This window comes from Manacus vitellinus, unplaced genomic scaffold, assembly GCF_001715985.3.
Source record: "Manacus vitellinus isolate BGI_N305 unplaced genomic scaffold, ASM171598v3 scaffold_27_pilon, whole genome shotgun sequence".
NCBI classification, from domain to species: domain Eukaryota; kingdom Metazoa; phylum Chordata; class Aves; order Passeriformes; family Pipridae; genus Manacus; species Manacus vitellinus.
The window spans coordinates 5877624-5899282 of record NW_021940039.1 but is presented as its reverse complement, the minus strand read 5'-3'; the positions used below and the strand labels follow the sequence as shown (position 1 = coordinate 5899282).

Sequence of the window (21659 nt, the reverse complement as noted above, 5' to 3'; positions counted from 1 at the left end):
GTGCACTTTTCATACAGAAATCTTGCATCAGGAGCCTGCAGCAAGTGGCCATAAACAGTCTAAAATATGAACAAATTCTAGTCACTCTTGTGTGCTATGAATTTGTACTTGAAAAATTAATGTGACCAAGGAAGATGAAAAAATAGTTCCTTTAGTGATCTTGCATATTCTCTGCAATAACACATAAGTGTTGGGGTGGGGAATGGAGTTTTAAATCTGACTTTAACCACTGTGATTGTCTTTGACCTACTGAAAATTAGGACAGTTTGCTTCCTAATTTTCAGTAGTGATTTCCCATAGGATATACTGAAATTAACTTTTTTTTTTTTTTCCAATGTGCTAGGAAGCAATAGTGACCTCAGAAGAGCTTGGACAGGACTTAGAGCATGTTGAGGTTCTGCAGAAGAAGTTTGAAGAGTTCCAGACAGACCTTGCAGCTCATGAGGAAAGAGTAAATGAAGTGAACCAGTTTGCTGGCAAACTTATCCAGGTAAAATGTGTGTGTGTTGAAAATCTCTTGGCAAGCCAGGTATGACAGAAGGCTTTTGGCTGCAGCTTCCTCTTTCCTTCTGGTTTGGTGGCAGATCTGCCCCAGCTGGGAACATTGCTGAAAATGTGGAGAGTAGTGATTAGTAAGAGAAACTGTCGTATCTGGGGTTAAATGTATTTCCCTTGGACAAGCAGGTTTAATATCTCTTCTGATATGACATCTGGGGCTTGATCAAGGATGGAGACAGGGCAGGAAGTATTGCATTCCAGGAAAAAAAAAGATGCTGTTCACAGCCCTCTTCCCACAGACTAATTAGTATATAGGGAAACCACTACAAGGGTATTGAATGTTTGCACAGTGAAATTTCAGGGAAACTATTGAATTGAGTGATCATCTGGAAAGGACAGTAATTATAAATTGATCTCTTGGAAACCAGCAGTGTTTCAAGGGTTTGTCAATGGATGTAAAACCACAAAACATATGAAAACAACAATTGTCTTTGCTTGCCAGGAGCAACACCCTGAAGAGGAGCTGATAAAGTCCAAACAGGATGAAGTAAATGCAAGCTGGCAGCGTCTTAAGGGACTTGCCCTCCAGAGGCAAGGGAAACTCTTTGGGGCAGCTGAAGTTCAGCGTTTCAACAGGTATGAACTTGGGTCTGCTGGAGTGGTGGAATCCTTGTGTGACTGTTTAATGATGCATTCAGCTGCACATGGGATGAGAAGAGCTACTGTCTGTTATGGTTTTGCTTTACTCTTCTGCATGACTTGTTGAATGAAGACCTTGTTGTTCTAGAATTACTTTAGAATAATTATTGTGATGCAGCTTTTCAGCACTTGGCAGTTTGTTCATTCCTGCTAATGGCAGTTCTGCTTCCCTTTTCTCTGAGGGCTTTTTCACCCAATTCTGTCCTAGATGAGCCTGAAAAGGGATGTATTTTTTGTCAGATGGATGTCAGCCCAGTTGTTCCGGGGGTTTTTGAGCAATGTCTTTCTATCCTCATCTCCATCTACAGCATTTTGAGATATGCTGTAATTAAGTTGGAAGAGGGTCCAGAGTGGGAAATGGACCTACTCAGTGGTGGTGCTGTAATTCCTTGTTTGCATCTGGTGACACTACCTGAAGAGTGCCTGTTAATACTCTTCAAAGTTTCTTGAGATGTAAAAATATATTTCGTTGTTTGTTCTTAAAGTATGTTTGTAGTTGGCTGCAGTGTTTATAAGTATGGTTTGTATGTCAGTACCTCTGGCACACATACAGGAACACATCCTGCTTTCTTTCTTTTCCTGTACAAGACAGACTGCTTTCAATTTGTGCTTTGTTTTGAAGGGATGTGGATGAAACAATCAGCTGGATTAAGGAGAAAGGGCAGTTGATGGCCTCAGATGATTTTGGCAGAGACTTAGCCAGTGTTCAGGCTTTGCTGCGCAAGCACGAGGGCCTGGAGAGAGACCTGGCGGCTCTGGAGGACAAGGTACCCCGAGACACATTTTATGTACAACTTAACCAAGTTAACCTGCTTGTGAAGGGCTGGACACTCACACTTTGTGCCTGGCTGTAGGTGAAGGCCCTGTGTGCAGAAGCTGACCGTTTGCAGCAGTCTCACCCAATAAATGCTTCCCAAATCCAAGTGAAGCGGGAGGAGCTCATCGCCAACTGGGAGCAGATCCGGACGCTGGCAGCGGAGAGGCACGGCCGCCTCAACGACTCCTACAGGTGGGGCATTCCAGCAGCACAGTGTTCCCTTCTCCTTGTTCACACTTGACAGAAGGCTCCTGGGAGAAGAAAGGGATGCTGTTTGCAAAATAGTGGGGTGATTCTGGTGTTTTCAGAAACAGTTCACCAAATTATATTTTGCACTGACTTCTGGTGGTAAAATAAATATTTATGTGATAAATAAGTACTTACAGCTCTTGGTCATTCTTTGGATGTGGATTCAGTTATAAAAACAGACACTGTAATGTTTTAGGACTTTTGCTTTTTTCCCCATCTGTGTTTTGAAGTATCTGACTATGTTTTAGTTTTGCTGGGTTTTTTTTAATGCACTTACTACAGAGCTGCTCACTACGGAGTCCTGAGTCTCTCTGAAATGTGATGTTTGATGTATTGTCCCAGACTAAGTGAAGTCCCTGTTTCTGTGATAGTTGCTTTGCTTGTGTGGGATTTCTCTTTATCCAGTCTTGTTTCTACACCAATCTGGTTGTCTGTGTTGATAAACCTTATGAAAAAGAAACATCCACATATGGTGATGAGTTTACATCCTTTCTGGTTTTGTTTTTCTGCCCTTGGTTCCCTCCCATGATGTGGGATTTATGACAGTGGAGTTCCAGACAAATAATCTTTTCCTTTACCTTCCCTGCCAAAATCTCTTCAGATCAATTAACAGCAAATGTAGAAGGGAAACAGAAACTGATGACTTTTGCTGATAAGTGTTAAACACATGCCAAAGGCAACAACTGAAAGCACACTGAAAGGAATTCGAGAGTTTGTTTGCTTGTTTTAAGGCTGAGGCTTGTGCAGTTGAAACTTTCTGCCAGTTCCCTCCCCCACACACAGTTATGGTTGTGACAGAAGCAGCCCCGTGGGTTATCTTGAAACGCTCAGCTTGAGAACCATATTTTGATTTCTATTGTCTTCAGCTTATAGTTAGGAATATTTGCTTTACTTCCAATATAAATTACATGCAAAACATGTCTTTAAGACATGGATTTAGAACCCAGCATTTTCTTAACTTCAAAAGGCTTTTTCTCATTGAAAGCATATTTAGTTATTTAATATTCTGAGTGCATTTTGGTGGTGTTTTATTCGTATCTGAGGAACAGCTTTCATGTTTGTAACCCTTTCTTTGGGTAAGGAGGGAGAAGCTAAGCAAGCAGATTATTCCTGACCATTTTTTCCTTTGCTTTCTGAAGGCTGCAGAGATTCCTTGCGGATTTCCGGGATCTCACCAGCTGGGTGACTGAGATGAAGGCTCTGATAAATGCTGATGAACTTGCCAATGATGTGGCTGGAGCAGAAGCCCTTCTAGACAGACATCAGGAACATAAGGTAGAGTGGTTACAAAGCCCAGCCCTCAACAGCTGCTTTGTGTCTGACACAACCTCTGAGTCACAACTGCTGGGGTTGGAGCTCTGCAGTGCTTTGATCATGCAGCTAATACAGGATTGTGTCCTGATTTAATATTTTTAATTTGTTTCTAGATAGTAAATATACACTAATTACTAAGTATTTAAGAATTTTTGTTATAGTATTTTATAAAAAATTAGACCTACTAGCAGTCAGTTGGAGTAACAACTGTTTTAGCTCTCCATCATGAGGAGCTGCTGTAAGTAAGCAGAAAGAGTGCAGCTCAAATCAACCTCTAGCTTCATTTTAATTTAGGAATTTATGCCTACCTTATCTACATTGTAAGGTAATACATTTCCCTCTAGTTTTCAGGATAAGGGTAATGTATTTAAAGATAGTCAGATGTTTAACGTTCAGGAGTCCAGACTGTTGTCTCTGTGTTATTTTCAATAGCAGTTTTCATATTCTCACACTCTGTTTCAAGATAAATTTTGGTAACAGCTTATTCACATCTCCTTTTCATAGGGAGAAATTGATGCCCATGAAGACAGCTTCAAATCTGCTGATGAGTCTGGCCAGGCTTTGCTTGCTGCTGGGCACTATGCTTCTGATGAAGTGAAAGAAAAGGTGAGTTGAGAGCAAGAGCTGTTAGAAGAATACTTGCCTTTCTTCCATGTCCCTTAATTTAAAAGGAGATTTGAGTCTTCACACAGAATGTTGTTTTCAGTCCAGTGTTGAACACTTTTTTGAGTCACAACTGTTATATTAAATAAAATTATGTATTCCTCTGTCCTGCCCATTAGCTGACCATCCTGTCAGACGAGAGGTCTGCCTTGCTGGAGCTGTGGGAGCTCCGCAGGCAGCAGTATGAGCAGTGCATGGACCTGCAGCTCTTCTACAGAGACACTGAACAAGTTGACAACTGGATGAGCAAACAAGAAGTGAGTGCAAATCTTTGAACTCTCCAGATATGGTCAATTTTAATTTCTGGTTGGTCTTCTAGACTTAAGCAATTAACTAGTGATAGTGTCTCCACTAAATGTGCACCAGTGCTGTACAGAGTTATTTATGTGACTGCCTGAGATGCTGCAATGACAGTTTCCATCTAATGCTGAAACTGTGAGATGGCTTTTGTGTGTGTTAACTCTTGTAAAATACTGGTTAAATAAGAAGCTAAAAAGAACTACTCAGAACTTTTGCCTGTTAGAAACTTAGAGTGTACTCAATCCCAGTATACCATCCTTTACTTTTTGGTAATAACATATGGCAGGAAATATCACTGACTGTGCTTTAGTTCCTTAGAGCAGTTGAGTGTGGAGACATAAAAATGTGTTTGTTTCCTTATTTCAGGCATTTCTGCTGAATGAAGACCTTGGTGATTCTCTGGACAGTGTGGAGGCTCTTCTAAAGAAGCACGAAGACTTTGAGAAATCCCTAAGTGCCCAAGAGGAGAAAATCACAGTAAGACATTTACATCAGGTCATCACTAAATGGGCAAGAAGTAAAACAAGAAAATTTATTGACTGAGGAGGAGACATTGCTGGAGGATGACAAAGATGGGGTTTGCTTTGCAGAATGATCCATTGTTATGTGGGATGTATTAGCTCTAAATGACGTGTATTCTCTCTGAAATGGAAAATAGTGGAAAAGATTGGATAGGGCTCTATTGCTACCTCAGAGCTGGGTAACCTGGTGCTTGCTTATCATACCAGCACACATGTGGGTGAAGATTTGTCAAAAACCTGCACATGAAAGATGATGGTACAGATAGAAAAAGGGTGTAACAATAGCTCGCTGACAGTTTTACTGGGATAAACTTTTGGGAATTGATGTACCAAGCAAACTTGCACAATTCCTATTACACCAAATAAATGGAAACCTGTTTTCTCTTTAGGCATTAGATGAATTTGCTACTAAGCTGATTCAGAACAACCACTATGCCATGGATGATGTCGCTACACGCAGAGATGCTGTAAGTCTCCAAAATAGATTTGGGCTTTAATCATGTTCTGCTTTATTATTTTACATGGTGTGACTTCAATATAGGTTCAATATAGGATAAGTCTGCATAGCTCTCCCAAGAGGGTGGATACAGTGGTGGTTCTTACAAGCCTGGGGAATTTAAAAACCTTTTCCTTCCTCTTTTTTTCAGCTGCTGAGCCGCCGAAATGCCCTCCACGAGCGAGCCATGTACCGGCGCGCTCAGCTGGCCGATTCCTTCCACCTGCAGCAGTTCTTCCGAGACTCTGACGAGCTGAAGAGCTGGGTTAATGAAAAGATGAAAACTGCCACTGATGAGGCCTACAAGGTAAACACAGGGATGGATGGTAGAATATTTTTAAGGCTTAATGTAATCAGTCTAACGAGACAAAGTGGTGTCAGCCAAAATGTTGCTGCTAGTCCGTGGTATTAATGGCAACAGGAGGAATGGTAATTTCTCCGTGACCCCAAGGAGGATTTTCCCGTCCTGCTGTAATCATGCTTATCCAATAGCTTAAATGTTCTGATTTAAGGCATATTTCTTGCACCAAATTCTCTGGTGACATGTATACGAATGTAGTCTAATTTTAACAATTCTTCAGAGACCTTTAGATACCGATTTCTTTTTTTTTTTTTTAATTGAAACATTCTGTTTCTTTCTTTGTCTTTAGGATCCATCAAACTTGCAAGGTAAAGTTCAGAAGCATCAGGCTTTTGAAGCAGAGCTTTCTGCTAACCAGAGTCGCATCGATGCCCTGGAGAAGGCCGGGCAGAAGCTGATTGATGTCAAACACTACGCGTCGGACGAAGTGGCCGCCCGCATGAACGAGGTGATCAGCTTGTGGAAGAAACTTCTGGAGGCCACTGAGCTCAAAGGTACCACTTGCTCAGAAGAATATGGGTAATTTTCTAGGGAGTTCAGCCAGGAAGTGAGAGAAATGAAGTGGAAAGCTGAAGTAATCTTGCCCTGCTTTCCTCTTGCCGCTGTCCCTGCCAGGTATCAAACTGCGTGAGGCCAATCAACAGCAGCAGTTCAATCGCAACGTGGAGGACATTGAGCTGTGGCTCTATGAGGTAGAAGGACACTTGGCTTCTGATGATTATGGAAAAGATCTTACTAATGTTCAGAATCTTCAGAAGAAACATGCCCTGCTGGAGGCAGATGTTGCTGCCCATCAGGTAAGGGAAATAGTTTTTGTTCCTGCCCTTTCAGATCTGCTCACTCAGGCCTTTGCATCTCTGTATCTTTATAAATTTTGTAGGTTTGGGTTTTACAGTTCTCTTACCAAAAACAATTTTGAACTGAAACATAACTCTAAGAATAATATCTTCATGACTTTGACAGAAATAAGCTCTGTTTTTTGCTGTGAACACAAATTTAAAAGGTTGTACTGTGCTCTGTGTAGGAAATAATTACCCCTAAACTTATCCACTTGTAGATAGCTTATTCTTGTTCAGTTTGTTTTCATGTAGCTCTAGGACATGGAGGGAGAACAGTTTTTAAATAAAGAACTTTACAGCAAATGATTCCTCTGAATTCATTTTTGCAAATGGACTGTTTGCAGATTATCTCCAGGGGAATTAAATCCACAGCAAGAAAGTCAACAAAATGTGGATTCCCACAACTGGAATGATTAGTTGTTAACTGTTGAAAAGCAGTTTGTGTAGAGGGCCACATCTGTAAAGTTAATGTGATTTCAAGAATCTTTTGTTTTATAAAATTGACAGATCAAACCCAAATAAATTACATTTATCTCATGTGCTGAATTTTATATAGAATATAATTATTACCAAAATGATTGCACTGTGCAGCTGAGCTTCTCATCTTCTATCACAGCATAATTTATTAGCTTAGACCTGAAAATGTTCTCAAGTCTCTGCAGCGATTTTACAGAAATTCTGACATAATGCCACTGCTGGATTCATTTCAGGACCGGATAGATGGCATTACCATCCAGGCACGCCAGTTCCAGGAGGCTGGGCACTTTGATGCTGACAATATCAAGAAGAAACAAGAGGCTTTAGTGGCTCGTTATGAAGCTCTGAAGGATCCCATGGTGGCTCGAAAGCAAAAACTTGCAGATTCCCTTCGCCTGCAGCAGCTTTTCCGTGACATTGAGGATGAGGAGACCTGGATTAGGGAAAAAGAGCCTATTGCAGCTTCAACAAACAGAGGTTGGTTCATCCTGGTATCACTGGAATTTACGTGTCAGAACTTGTCTCTTTATTGAATATCTCTGGAAATTTCTGAAATGTTTATTGTAATTAATGTTGCATATTTATTCTTTAACCGTTATGGTACTTCTGCTATTCCAGTGGTTCAGTTAGTTTTCCTAGTTCTCTGTCTTAACTGTGGTACTTCTTACTCTGCAGGTGTTTGTCTAGCACTGGTTGCAGCTGCCTTGAAATTTTTGTTTAATCTGCTGACTCTGATTTAACTGCTTAATTATTTTTATATCTTTCAGGCAAGGACTTAATTGGTGTCCAGAATCTGCTAAAGAAGCACCAGGCTTTGCAGGCAGAAATTGCAGGCCACGAGCCCCGCATTAAGGCAGTCACACAGAAGGGAAATGCTATGGTGGAAGAGGGTATGTCTCAGCATTTTTTAACTCTCTGGCCCAGTACCATTAAGAATTATTGACTGTTTTTATCCAGACAGTAGACAGGTACCTGCTGGCAGGATGAACTTCTAGACATTCTTTCACCTGAAAATCAAAATAGGCTCCATGATGGGAACCTGTCACAGTTTTCACAGATCTCCATCTACTCTTGATGAACACAAAACTTAGCAATTTTTTGCCTGTCGTATTTAGTCTCTGTTTTTAAATCTATTAGTCTTCTATCAGAGACATATAATGTGAGAGAGGATCCTCCACAAAGACAGTAAGAGTCATTCCTGCTTTTAAATAAGTAGGGATCTTTATTTCTGACTGCATGTTCTTACACCAAAACACAAAAAAAAATTCCCTGATTCTGAGATTCGGAGTGCAGATCTGAAATAAGGTTTGTCTGCTGCCATTGTAAAGAAATGTCCTTTCCTGTGTCATCATTGAGTAGAAATGTTATGCTGTGTCTTGTTTTATTCTTAATAATTCAAATATCCCAGCACAGTTTGATTTATAGTGTTTTACAATCTAAGGCAAAAGGACCAGCTCAGTTGTGCTTTCATTAGTCAGAACAGGCTACGTGGGTTTAAACTGGTTTGATTTCTGTGACTTTGAAGAAATGCAAGTAACCTTTTGGTGTGTATTAGTTTTACCTCCTGAAGTCCTTCAGTTCCCTCTCCTTCTGTTCCATAGGACACTTTGCAGCTGAGGATGTGAAAATCAAACTGAATGAGCTGAACCAGAAGTGGGACTCTCTGAAAGCCAAAGCGTCTCAGCGGCGCCAGGACCTGGAGGATTCCCTGCAGGCTCAGCAGTACTTTGCTGATGCTAATGAGGCTGAATCCTGGATGAGGGAAAAGGAGCCCATTGTAGGCAGTACAGACTATGGAAAAGATGAAGACTCTGCTGAGGTATTTGAGATTGTTGTTTAAATGAATTCTGCATAAACACAGCAGGGATTTGTCTAGTGGTTAAAAAAAATGAGCTCTGCTAATCTCAAGATTCTTAACAAACAGGGCAGAAGATTCTTGCATCAATTTTTCCTGTGTTTTAGTTGTTACTGCAAATGAAATTTTGCTGTTCAGTATATTAAACCAATTGCAAGGAAGCTTTACATCTCTGTTCACTCTTTTACAGGGTTTTGTTTAAGTATAATGAGAGTAATATCAGCAAATTCCTCGTGTAACAAGCATTTCAGTGGGAGTCTGGTTTTCAGTAGTTCATTAGTCTGGAAGTAATTTTCTTGTCTGGAGCTGCTTTACTGGTATCATCCTGCAGTCAAACACTACATCCCAGGCAGTGCTGACATTTCATCAGCATGAAGTGCAGTTTAAAGGCACTTTCAAGCTTACCACATATCTCTGTGGAAATAGAGTTATTTCTGGTCAGAACAAAAGAATGTTGCTGAGATAAGGTAAAGGCAAAGCACTAGAAGCATTTGGGCCACTATCTACCCAGTGAATAAATAGAAGTGATTATTCTCATGAGAGTCACAAGGTTGGCAGCTTTGAAACCCCCCCATTCCCCGTGTAGGGAGCCAAAGTATGTATTTTAGGCAGGGTAGTGTTTGTAAAATGGCAAGGTGTACATGTTGTTTTTATCATTTCCAGGCTCTTCTGAAGAAACATGAGGCTTTGATGTCTGATCTCTCTGCTTATGGCAGCAGCATCCAGGCATTGAGGGAACAGGCCCAGTCTTGCAGGGTAAGGAAAGATGCCAGTCATGTTGCTAAAATTCGTGGGTCAGCAAAAGGTAAAGGCAAAGCATAAAAACAGTTGTTGGTTTTAAGAGCTTATTGCAGACTCTGCTTGATTTTTCTCAAAAAACTTAGCAGTCTGGTTGTAGAATAATGACAGACAGTTGTGTTGCTTTGGAATGAAACAGTACAGTGTGGTGGTTTTCAAGGTTTGAGCCCAGGCAGCACTTAAACTGAGTCTATCTGCATTTGTTTAAACAAGAATAACTTTAGGATACTGCAGTAGCATTTACAAAGGCTACAGTCTATCATAGGACAATACATTGTAATAAACATGGAACAACTCATTTTTCTCGTGCTCCTCTCTTTTAGCAACAAGTTGCTCCCACAGATGATGAGACTGGAAAAGAGCTTGTTCTGGCACTCTATGATTACCAGGAGAAGAGTCCTCGGGAGGTGACTATGAAGAAGGGAGATATCCTCACTCTTCTCAACAGCACCAACAAGGTGAGCTCTTCCCTCCTGCTTTGGACCTGCCTGGCTCCCTTGCTGGTGTTTGTTCTGCAAAGTGTGTCTTGGTTTTGTTTGGGTTTTAGTAAGAACATTAAAGAAGCTGAAGAATTGACACATTTAGCCCATGTCCCCATTCAGCACTTCAGCTGAACCTCCCCAGTTCATTCCCATGACTCCTCTACAGCTGCCAAGTTTTCCAAGTCAGATAAACAACATAGGCTGTAGGGCATGTGCCTGTGAGAAAACTTAATTCCCTGCTGTGGAGGAATTTTTGATGAGACGTGGGAGTAACACCTCAATGCCTTCAAGAGGCAGTTTGTTTGAATTGATCTCCATTAAGAGCAAACTGTTGAGAGCATCACTGGCTTCCTCGTGTTAATTCAGTTGTGCTTTGTGCTTGGTGACAATCTCACAGAGGTTCCTTTGGGTTTTTACCCTGCCAGGACTGGTGGAAGGTTGAAGTCAATGACCGTCAGGGGTTTGTTCCAGCTGCCTATGTGAAGAAGCTGGACCCTGCCCAGTCTGCATCCCGAGAGAACCTCCTGGAGGAGCAGGGCAGCATCGCACTGCGCCAGGAGCAGATCGACAACCAGTAAGATCTCACTGATGAGATATGACACCACCAGCATTAGCTGGCTTGGCCTTTGCCTCACAGATGCCAGAAGCTTAGGTTAATGCTTCTTACACTAAGAAACAAGGGCTTCCTTTACCAGAGGCTCCAGATTCAGTTGTTTTATCCTTACTCTAGATTTTCTCATTGCTTTTCCCATTTTTAACTGTAAAACTCATGACACTAGAGCTCAACTTACTGTCTGACTTGAGTATTTTATGTGTTCCTTTTGATGTTGTACCTAACTATTTAAACTTGTTTGTGAGTTATATATGTCCTAAGCAGCTCTTGTATTTGTAATTGTCCCTTCTTAATGTGTGATCTGTTTTGAAAAGCTTTCTTAAATTTGGTTCCATAAAGTACAGTGCTCTCCCTATATAGGGCTGCCTCTGGAGGTGACCTCCTTAGGAGCTGGGATTACTTTGCTGCTGGCTGATTTTTTCCTGAAATGTGATGCCATTATTTGTTGCTGTTACAGGAGCTAAAATGTGGCCCCTCTTTTTTTTTTTTTTTATCTTTCAACTTTTTTTCTTCTTCCAAAAGAGCAACATACCATTGCAAACAGAAACCTGCAAGGCTGCTTGGTAATAACCTCCTAAAGCACATGTTAGCTGTAGATTAGTTCCAGCAAGGGCTGTGGGTGATAGCTGAGAGCTCCTGTCTCATCTTATCAAACCACTTGGAAGCCAAAGCTGAAAGGTTTCTGCATACTCCCATCTGTTTGCACAGCTACACTGACATTCTGTGTGAGAATTTCTTCCCACTCAGTTGTTTTGAGTCACCAGTTATTACAGTGACATACAATAATTATTAGCTTTAGCTCTAGAATTAAAAAAATAAAACCACACAAAAAAAAACCTCGAACCCACAACAAAAAAACTTCTACCAAAACAAAGAAAAGATGCTGGAAAATTGTGGCACATTGACCAGGATTTTAATAGTTTCCTCCAGGGGGTTTTCATGCTGCTTTTAATAACTAGAACAGGGTGCCTTATTGCAGAGCCAAGGAGAGGGGACCACCTTTTAGTTTCCAATCCATCAGGAAACGAGGAGACCTTATAGAGAGAGCCCGACTGTACTGCTGAGGTTTCCTTACATCAGTTGTACTCCTGGTCTGATTTGCTTCATTTGCTTCTGAACGACACCTAATTTTCTCCATTTCAATGTGAACCTCTTACCCATCTCCTACCACAGCCAAGCCATGGATGGAGCTGCTGCTTTCATTATTTTTGTTAATCTGACTAATTTTTCGCATGCGTTTGCTGTGCTCCCTGTCTGTGCAGGACTCTCATAACTAAGGAGGTCGGCAGTGTATCTCTGCGTATGAAACAGGTCGAAGAACTGTGAGTAGGATTAGCCCTTTCTAAACCATGCTGTCTCCATCCTGTCACTGTTCATCCTCCCTTTTGTTCCTTTCTTTGGGAAAGCTGCTCCAAAGAGACCTGGAGGAAGCGATTTCCATGGTGTGGATTAGTTTAGATGAGTGTGGTGGTCTGTGTCTCATCTCACTGGGCACCTCTGTGCTGCTAAATTGGTTCATGGTATTTTCCACCAGGCTGGCTTTGCTTACCAGATGAGGCTTTAATGGTATCTACACTGTTTTCTTTAAAAAACATCTCTTGCATTCTCTGAGGTGCAGATAGATATAATACTTCGTTTATATGAAATACATACACCAAGTATTACATCACATCTGAATGTCTTAAGAGTTTGGGAAGGGTGGGGCTGTCATGGTTTATCATATAAAATAACATTCATGCTAGGTAGTCAAAAGGCATTAGTTTGTTTATATGGGCTTATTTATTTAATTTCAACATTAACTTGAATTTCAAACTTGTGTTGATGTCTCCTGGAAAAAAAAATATCAAGTTTGCATTAGGATCTGGGGAGTTGCTGGGAAATCCAAAGCAGAAGTGTTCACTTGCTGTGCCTGACTGTCTTTTCATAGAGAAGGTATTTCTTGAGAATGAAAAGTGAAAGTGTTATGTAAATCTCTCGGGTGTTGCAAAGCAACTCTGAGGTAAGATCTGCTTCTAAGGGAGTTTTGCCCCAGATCCTCTGTGAGCTTTGCAAGTATTTAATACCTAAATTGTGTGCTGAGGCAAACATCTGCAGTCAGGGCAGGCTTCAAAACAGTGTTTCCTCAAGTCAGGGTAGAAAATTTCTATTCCAACCTAGTATGAAAGATTCTTAGTTCCTTTCTATCCAGTCTTAAACCACAGTAGACAGGAAACCACAAAGTCTCTGTTTCCATGGAAGGAGAGCTGATTATCAGTTTGATGTATAGACATCACAGTGTCCTGAGGATTTTCTTCAGCAGGCTTTGTCATCTCTGAGCTGTTGGTTAGGAAAGTGCTCCAGCACTGAACTCCTCAAGCTGGGAGGTGTAACTGCTCAGTGTTTGCCCCTGTGCTGCAAGATGGGAAATGAAAACATTCCCATTTGAGGCCCCTGCAGTCTCAGCAGTGTCTTGTATTATTTGATTTAATGACATCAGAAGGGATTTCTTCATGGCTTAGTAATGAGAATTCATTGCTGCTGTTGAACACTGTAGAAGACCAATGTGCAAACTGATTCAGGACATTAAAAACCCATCCAGATGCAGCTAAAACATCTCATCATCTGGGAGACTTAAAATAGGGTAACAGTAAGAATGAGTCTTAAGGGCATGGCTTTTCTGAATGCAGGTTTTTTTAAAGACAGGCATTTTGCATTGGTAGAGAGATCTAGTTCTGGTTCAATATCAATGCTGCAAAACTGCTGTTGGCTTTTTCAGCAATAGCTTGGAAAAGGTCTTGTAGGACTATCTGTGTGTAGTTGGTTACAAGGAACCAAATAGGAGACATCAATTTTCTTGTGGTTTTAAATAACTAGCTGGTCTTTTGACCTGTTATTGACCCTTATTCACCTGTTCAGATCAATTTAAACATTTTAGAGGTTTCACTTTGCATTTATTCTAATTTAAATGAGGAGTAATATCACTGATATTGGGAATTCCACAGAAACAAAAAGTGTATGTGGAATGAGTTTCATGGATTTCCCAGTGTTATCAAAGATGTAACACTTTGTTTAAACATTCAGCTACAAAGATACACACCTTGTTTAAACATTCAGCAGATTTTGCACTGAAAAATGGCTACTTAAGACATTTATGTACAAAAGCTGGGAGGCTGGTGGATTTTAATAACCTGATGGCAAACTTGATGTACTCTAGGAAAAAAATACCTCTTGGAAAGTAAGGGCCTGTGGAGTCATTCCTGCACTGCAGTGATGTTGTGGTTTCAGAACCTACCCTGACCTAAGCTGTGATTTTGAGTTGCATTTTCCCAGTGAGGTGTTGCATGTGTAAGATCTCATTTCGGTGTGCAATCCATGTGGAGGAGGAACATGTACAGTCTGCACTTCCCCAACTCCACACGAGTGGCTCATTCTGTAGCAGAACTTCAGGGATCCTCCACCACTTGGGAAATCCCCGGGGTCCTACCAGTTCAATCTGACTGTGCCTTGCTTCCCTTTCCTGCTTGTTCCAGGTATCACTCCCTCCTGGAGCTGGGAGAAAAACGTAAAGGCATGTTGGAAAAGAGCTGCAAGAAGTTTATGCTGTTCCGTGAGGCCAATGAGCTGCAGCAGTGGATCAATGAGAAGGAGGCAGCTCTCACCAGCGAGGAAGTGGGGGCTGACCTGGAGCAGGTGGAGGTGCTACAGAAGAAATTTGATGATTTCCAGAAGGTGTGTGTTAGTTTTGGCCTTTCCCTTCAGGCTTTCTGGTCGTGTATCCATGACAATTTTTCGTAGTTGAGGAGGAAACGTGGCTTTGATCGGAAATAAAAAGGTATATAGGAATTTTTTTTCATATTGTGAGGATAGAGAGAATCTCACATTCAAATGTCATCAGTTTGATTACAATCCCCAGATTGCTGCAGGCTTCCCAGCTCCCAGAGAACTGAAACTCTTTCAATACATTCCAATATAGAATCTGCCAAGCTTTGGAGGGATTTTGGTTTGTGTAAAGCATGACCTTCAGTTAAGCTGTTCCTCTTCCTTTGTGTTGAAAGGATAGAGGCATTTTGTTTTCCATCTGTGGAGTTTTTTCCCAAGATATGGAAAAAAAAAAATCTCTGCTTCAAAATGCTGGTAGGCTTTTGGATTTGGGGGTTTTCTCCCAAGGTTTGAAGTGGTTTTTTTCCTTTGTGTGACTTGTGAATGAATTGCTTGAGCAGATGTATTTATTTTGTCCACTTTGCTAAGATACTGAGCACTGAAATGCAAAGATGCTTGACCTTAAACGTTGGAAAAGACAGTGATTTAACAGTTCTGTGGATATTCTCATGTTTAGAGCTTGAAAGTTGGCTAAGAAACAGTTTGAGCCAACCTAGTGAAAAAGGTGAAAAGACAAACAGCAGTTACTGGATTTGGGCTCTTCTAAAATAAGCGAATGGTTGCAATTAAAATATGTCACCTATTAAAACTGAAATGCAAGTTCTCCACTACTATTTTTAGCCAAGTTTCCTTTCTGGTCCACAGAAAGCTCTCTGTGAATCAGTTTGACTGGAAGCATTTAAGTGTTGCAGTAAAATCACTTCTGAAGTTGTCTTTTAGCTAATTCAGGCAGTAACATGAATTTGATCTTCACGTTGGCCATGTTGTGTATCTGGAAATCAAAAGTAGATTCCATTCCTGATTGTCCACTAACTTCATGGACAACTCTGAGAGTATGTTTCTTTACTCCACTGATGCCTGGCACGGGCAGCTGGGATCCCCTGGCACAGGCACTCATCCCACTGGGAATTTAAGGATTCTCTGTGCTCAATTCCTGCTGTTCTCACACCGGGCACTCCTGCTGAGCCAGCTTCTTCCACGTGTTTCCCTGGGTGAATGTTAATGCTGTTGGTATTTCCCTTTCTGTGCAGGATCTGAAAGCGAACGAGTCACGTCTGAAGGACATAAACAAGGTTGCCAAGGATCTGGAGTCAGAGGGGCTGATGGCAGATGAAGTACAAGCAGTGCAGCAACAGGTCCTCTTTTTCTCTAAATTAATCTGATCTAGAGAAGCAAAAAAATTCCTTTTTTTTTTTTCTTTTACCTGTTATCTTTGCCTGGCATTGCAAGATTCAGGCTGTTCATTTTTGCTTTCTGGTGTGATGACAGTGATATTCTAACCAGAGATATCTAATGCCTGTTCTGTAGTGTGGCCATCACAAAAGGCCCCTAAAATTATACTTTTTTTTTTAATAATGCTAGAGCAAGTTGCACCATCTAGAGCTTTTCTCCTTTTTTTTAGAAATGGAAAGTCTTTACAATAATATTAAAACTCGCAAAGGATCCATGCATTTACTTCTCTTCATATAAACTTGAAATTCAGCCTTTATTTATTTGCAGGAAAAATAATGGGGGGAAAAAGAGAAAAAAATGGAGCTCAGCTTAGAGTGGAGGGGTTTTATGGGTTTTCTTTTTTTTAGTAATGTACCTGGGTTTTTTGCCAACTTTTTATGTACTTGTGCTGTTTCTGTAATAATTCTGTCCCCTGCCAACAGACTATTTAGCAGATTGTTTATTTTGTGAGCTCTAAGATGGTGTGTAGATGGTCAAACAGTCACATTCCCATTCCTGCTACACATTTAGGTTGTGTGAGCAGTGTTTGGCTCAACAACATGCTGGTAACTAATTTGTAGAGGGATGGAAGCACATCTCCTGCTATCTGTCCCTTTTAAAAACGAGGAAAAATGTTCTTTCTGTTAGAAAATAAGTTGTTTCTGTTTGTCTTTTCTCCTTTGCAGGAAGTCTATGGGATGATGCCCAGGGTGAGTGTTAAATTCTGAGGTGGATGGTGTGGCAGTTGTAAAAGGTTTGGGATGTACAAGTGGAAGTTCAGCCATGATTGTGGTTCATTCCCATGCTGGAATTCACTAATGACCTTGAATGGACATACAAAGATTGTCTTATCTTTGATCCCTTTATTTCCTTGGTGTCTTGCCCCACATCACAAATCTAAGCAAGCAGGATAACTCAAACTGATACAAATAAATATGTGTAAAGATGTATTTACTCTGTTAAGGGTTGAACATGGAAATCTTTCAAAGATTTTTTATTTTTTTAATATATTCTGATAGTTTTAGATTCTGCTTCACATTTAAAGCTGTTTCTTCACATTTTCAAACAGGATGAAACTGATTCTAAGACAGCCTCTCCCTGGAAGGTAGGTGTCATCACTTAGCAGCAACAACAGGAAAATAAAACCAAAACTACAGCACATCATCTGTTTTTGGACCATGCACTTCTGTGCCATAGAAATTGCCAGCAGTCTGCTTTTACCTCTCTGCTACAAAACTATTTTGGTTTGAGCTTGTACTCTTAAGACTGATTCCAGTTTTTATACCAACATTTTTAGGTACTGCATGGCCACTAGTTCTGAAATAATCTCTGTTCACTTTGCATGAATTCTTTTCTTTCTGCTTGCTACATCAAAAAGGTTTTCATTCCTGACAGTCAAAGCCATTTCTGTCAATATTCCTTTAGTAAGGAATATGCTGTATTTGTCTTCCATTAGTCATCTCCAGCTCACTTTCTTCAATAGTTAGAAGAAGCCTTTCTCCATTCATTACTGACTTACAATGGAATTGCTGTCACCTGCTGATGCACAAAAATATCTTTTTACATTAATATTTTTTACATTATCCAACATTGTGCTTTTCCCTAGTATTTCACTCCCATGTTTTATATTTAACATCCACCCTCTTCAACCTTAAAGCTGCTTGTACATCTTTTAAGCTGTGTGAATGTGGGAAAGCCAGATCAGTGTGCAATATTTTGAGAGCATTGTGGAAAATGCACCATCTCAGTAAGAACTGGTGATTTGTAAAGGAATTTTCTACACATATTCTAAACATGTACATTGAATTTTAAGAGTCTCATAGTAACTTAACAAACTATGATTAAGAGTTTGGGGTTTTTTAATTTATTTATTGAATGTTGCCTTTAAATTTTCCTCTCCTTGTTTGCTTCAGTTTGCACAAGACAATACTCACTTATAAATTTGAAACTATGTGTTCTCTAATACCTTAGGCAATTGCAACCAATTTTTCTTAATTGCTTTTGTAATTTACTTACATTGACTTTCTTATTGGTTTTTGATTTTTTTTTTTTTAATTTGATTTTTAAGGAGTTCTTCCTCCGTCTGATTTTGGTGTTGGTTGGTCAGAGTGGACTCTAATGCTGTATTTTTTATTTCTTCCTTTTTCACCCAGTCTGCACGTTTGATGGTACACACTGTGGCAACCTTCAACTCAATCAAGGTAATTATACAACACTTTCTGAGCTGATTTTAAAGCTGAGAAGGTTTTTTACTCTCTTTTTCCATAGTCTGTCTTTCGTTAAGCTTCATAAATCCTTTTGAATCAACTTCCTGAAAGAAGCATTGGCATATACAGCATTTGCTTATCAAATTACATCAATATCTTACTGTATAAATAGAATAATTTGGTTTTACATCTCAGGAGAAACCCTTAAATTATTTAATTAGGCTATCTGAATTTGTGCATTCTTCTGGAATGAAGCAGAATGTAGTAACCTTCACCTGCAGTGAAAGGCCAGCCTTGACTTTCTTCTCCTCTTCCTCAGGAGCTGAATGAGCGCTGGAGGTCTCTGCAGCAGTTGGCAGAGGAGAGGAGCCAGTTGTTGGGCAGTGCCCATGAGGTCCAGAGATTCCACAGGTGAGGTGTTTGTATCATATTTAGTCGTGACTCACTCAAATGCTTTTGACTGTTAAGAGCTCTAAAATATAGTGGGGCTTGTTCTAATCATATTTCAACTCCCAGTTTGTCCAGTGGAAGGTGGTCCAACAAGAACTCTTTATATTTTACTAGGAAAAGAAAGGCTTGTTAACACTGGAAACGTGGAATTGCTGTGGGCTTGGGAGGTCTGGACTAGTCTCCTATTTTGCCAAAGTTCACTTGTGTCATTTTGGGAAATATTTAATAGAGCATTAACTACATGAGCTTCTCTAGATATTGGCAACCTGCAGGTATCAGAGGTCCTGGTATGAGCTCTGTTTTAATGGTCTTTTGCCTTCCCTTCCTTCAAACCAGAGATGCTGATGAAACCAAAGAATGGATAGAGGAGAAGAATCAGGCATTAAATACAGACAACTATGGGCATGACCTGGCCAGTGTTCAGGCTCTGCAGCGAAAGCATGAAGGCTTTGAGAGAGACCTGGCAGCTCTGGGAGACAAGGTGAGATTTGTGAGGAGGACAAGCCCAAAAGCTTTCTTTTTCTCCAGCAGAAATGAGTGAACTAAAGCAAAGTTTCTGTCTGTCTTCATTATTTCCTTTTCTCTAATTCCAGGTGAATTCTCTTGGTGAAACTGCCCAGCGTCTCATCCAGTCACACCCAGAATCTGCTGAAGATCTCCAAGAAAAATGTACTGAGCTGAATCAGGCTTGGACTAGTCTGGGAAAACGTGCTGACCAGCGCAAAGAGAAGCTTGGAGATTCTCATGACCTGCAGCGTTTCCTCAGTGACTTCAGGTAAAGATTCCCCTCCTCAATTTGTCTGTTTTATTATTAGTGAAGTATGTGTGGCTTATTGTTCCACAGGAACGTTTCTGTGGTGGTTCAGAAAAGGACTGTTTTCCCTGTTCTGACTTCTTTCAGTGGAGGGATGGAAAAATTCCCTATTAATGTGTGTTCACAGGGACCTTATGTCTTGGATCAATGGAATCCGGGGCCTGGTCTCCTCAGATGAACTTGCAAAGGATGTGACTGGAGCTGAAGCTTTATTGGAAAGGCACCAGGTATGTGAAAGATGAGTGTATCATGAACATCAACAGATGTTTTTTCCTGACACCTTCCAATCAGAATTCCCAAAATAGATAATTTCCAGCTCTGCCATCTGGTTATTGACCGAGGCACCTCTTGCAGGAACACCGCACGGAAATAGATGCAAGGGCTGGCACTTTCCAGGCATTTGAACAGTTTGGACAACAACTCCTGGCCCATGGACACTATGCCAGCCCAGAGATCAAGGAGAAACTGGACACTCTGGACCAAGAACGGACAGACCTGGAGAAGGCCTGGGTGCAGCGCAGAATGATGCTGGACCAGTGCCTGGAGCTACAGGTATGTGCTGCAGTTTGGAAAAGAAAAATAATTCCTCTTTCCATAAGAAGGTTTATTCTCTCATGGTGGTGAGCAGTGCTCTTGGTCTGTCTTGCTCATGCTCTGGAGTTTTCTCTCCCCAGCTGTTCCATCGGGACTGCGAACAGGCTGAGAACTGGATGGCTGCCCGGGAGGCTTTCCTGAACACAGAGGATAAAGGAGACTCCCTGGACAGCGTGGAGGCACTCATCAAGAAACATGAAGATTTTGATAAAGCAATCAATGTCCAGGTGAGGAGTGTAGCTGGAGTACAGGGAAAATAGTTTAGTTTTCCTGATACGGATTATCAGCAAAAAAAGTCCCTGCCAAGTGTGACTTCTAAAGTTCAGCTCCAACTATTCAGCCATGTGAGATCTGCTGCAGATGTTTAGAAGCAGCTTATGCAGATTTTGTTGCCTACAGACAATTTCTACAGACAGTGTAGAAAGAGTGGCAAATACTTGTGTAAATCTTTCACTGATTCAAAGTTATTGTGTTACCTTTTTTTTTTTTTACAACAGAAAAAAAAGATATATTTCTAGTCTCCTGTGACAGAAAGCTGCCTAGATTTATTGGGGGATGATACTAAGTCCAAAAGAGACTTTTTTCCTAAATGCCACAGGTGAAAGGTGTTCTGAAGTTGAACTCTGCAGTCCTGTGGAAGACAGACTTCCTTCAGAGAGTCACATTTGCAATGCTGTGTATTTAAAGAAGAAAAAAAGCCTTGTTCTGTCGCAGACCCTGCTTATCACTTGATGTTAAGGAGCCACAGTTCTAATTTATGGCTTCTGTGTTTACCAGGAGGAGAAGATTGCTGTGCTGCAGTCCTTTGCTGACCAGCTGATCGCTGCAGATCATTACGCCAAAGGCGTCATCGCCAACCGGCGCAACGAGGTCCTGGACAGGTCAGTGCTGCCCTGGGAGGTGAGGTCAGGCACTGACTGAAAGGAAATGCTCCTTGGTGACCTTCTGTAGCTGTCAAAGGTGATGCCACCTGTGGTTTTAGTGTTTCATTCCTGTATATTAAATTTCTACAGGTGGCTCCGTCTGAAAGCTCAAATGATCGAGAAGAGGTCGAAGCTGGGAGAGTCTCAGACACTCCAGCAGTTCAGTCGGGATGTGGATGAAATAGAAGCTTGGATCAGTGAGAAGCTCCAAACTGCAAGTGATGAGTCCTACAAGGATCCCACAAACATCCAGGTGAATGTGGTTCTCGGCTCGAAAATTAAAATACAAGTTTTAACTTTGCAAAGCTTTCTCTGGTTTGAAAATCCACGCTCAGGAATTCTTGTTCAGAGATAACAGTGATACATCATGTTGGACATGGTCTCCTTTTAACAAGGAGAAAATGGAAGTTATATTATGCATGAAAGGAGACCCAAAATAGAGCTCACTTGGTAATTATTCATGTGTGTAATTAATTATTCATGCATATAATTAATAAGATATGTGGTATCTGCAGCAGCAAGTTTCCTAAAGAAGCCCAGGGAAACCCAAGTAGCTGTTCTGTCTCTCTCCCGTCATCTAGACAATAAAATAAGGAAATGGAGTTCTTGGGTCTCATCT

General features: G+C 40.9%; 1 protein-coding gene across 7 annotated transcripts in view; it reads left to right on the top strand.

Annotated features, from left to right (window-relative positions):
• SPTAN1 (spectrin alpha, non-erythrocytic 1) overlaps positions 1 to 21659 on the top strand; it is a 47697-nt gene that overhangs the window by 11640 nt on the left and 14398 nt on the right. For 4 of the 7 annotated variants that reach the window (XM_029960449.1, XM_018074208.2, XM_018074211.2 and 1 more), the window contains 32 exons: positions 344 to 490; positions 1001 to 1134; positions 1820 to 1964; positions 2052 to 2206; positions 3403 to 3538; positions 4082 to 4183; positions 4360 to 4497; positions 4907 to 5017; positions 5451 to 5528; positions 5709 to 5864; positions 6208 to 6412; positions 6534 to 6715; positions 7468 to 7711; positions 8002 to 8124; positions 8836 to 9053; positions 9753 to 9845; positions 10211 to 10345; positions 10795 to 10943; positions 12245 to 12304; positions 14492 to 14690; positions 15872 to 15976; positions 16739 to 16762; positions 17122 to 17157; positions 18206 to 18253; positions 18579 to 18670; positions 19046 to 19190; positions 19303 to 19484; positions 19651 to 19750; positions 19878 to 20075; positions 20198 to 20344; positions 20895 to 20998; positions 21131 to 21293. In XM_029960449.1, coding sequence (XP_029816309.1) covers positions 344 to 490; positions 1001 to 1134; positions 1820 to 1964; positions 2052 to 2206; positions 3403 to 3538; positions 4082 to 4183; positions 4360 to 4497; positions 4907 to 5017; positions 5451 to 5528; positions 5709 to 5864; positions 6208 to 6412; positions 6534 to 6715; positions 7468 to 7711; positions 8002 to 8124; positions 8836 to 9053; positions 9753 to 9845; positions 10211 to 10345; positions 10795 to 10943; positions 12245 to 12304; positions 14492 to 14690; positions 15872 to 15976; positions 16739 to 16762; positions 17122 to 17157; positions 18206 to 18253; positions 18579 to 18670; positions 19046 to 19190; positions 19303 to 19484; positions 19651 to 19750; positions 19878 to 20075; positions 20198 to 20344; positions 20895 to 20998; positions 21131 to 21293 — 4254 coding nt within the window. The remainder of the gene's footprint in view (positions 1 to 343; positions 491 to 1000; positions 1135 to 1819; positions 1965 to 2051; positions 2207 to 3402; positions 3539 to 4081; positions 4184 to 4359; positions 4498 to 4906; positions 5018 to 5450; positions 5529 to 5708; positions 5865 to 6207; positions 6413 to 6533; positions 6716 to 7467; positions 7712 to 8001; positions 8125 to 8835; positions 9054 to 9752; positions 9846 to 10210; positions 10346 to 10794; positions 10944 to 12244; positions 12305 to 14491; positions 14691 to 15871; positions 15977 to 16738; positions 16763 to 17121; positions 17158 to 18205; positions 18254 to 18578; positions 18671 to 19045; positions 19191 to 19302; positions 19485 to 19650; positions 19751 to 19877; positions 20076 to 20197; positions 20345 to 20894; positions 20999 to 21130; positions 21294 to 21659) is intronic. The other 3 variants (XM_029960450.1, XM_018074213.2, XM_018074212.2) reach the window with 1 other exon arrangement.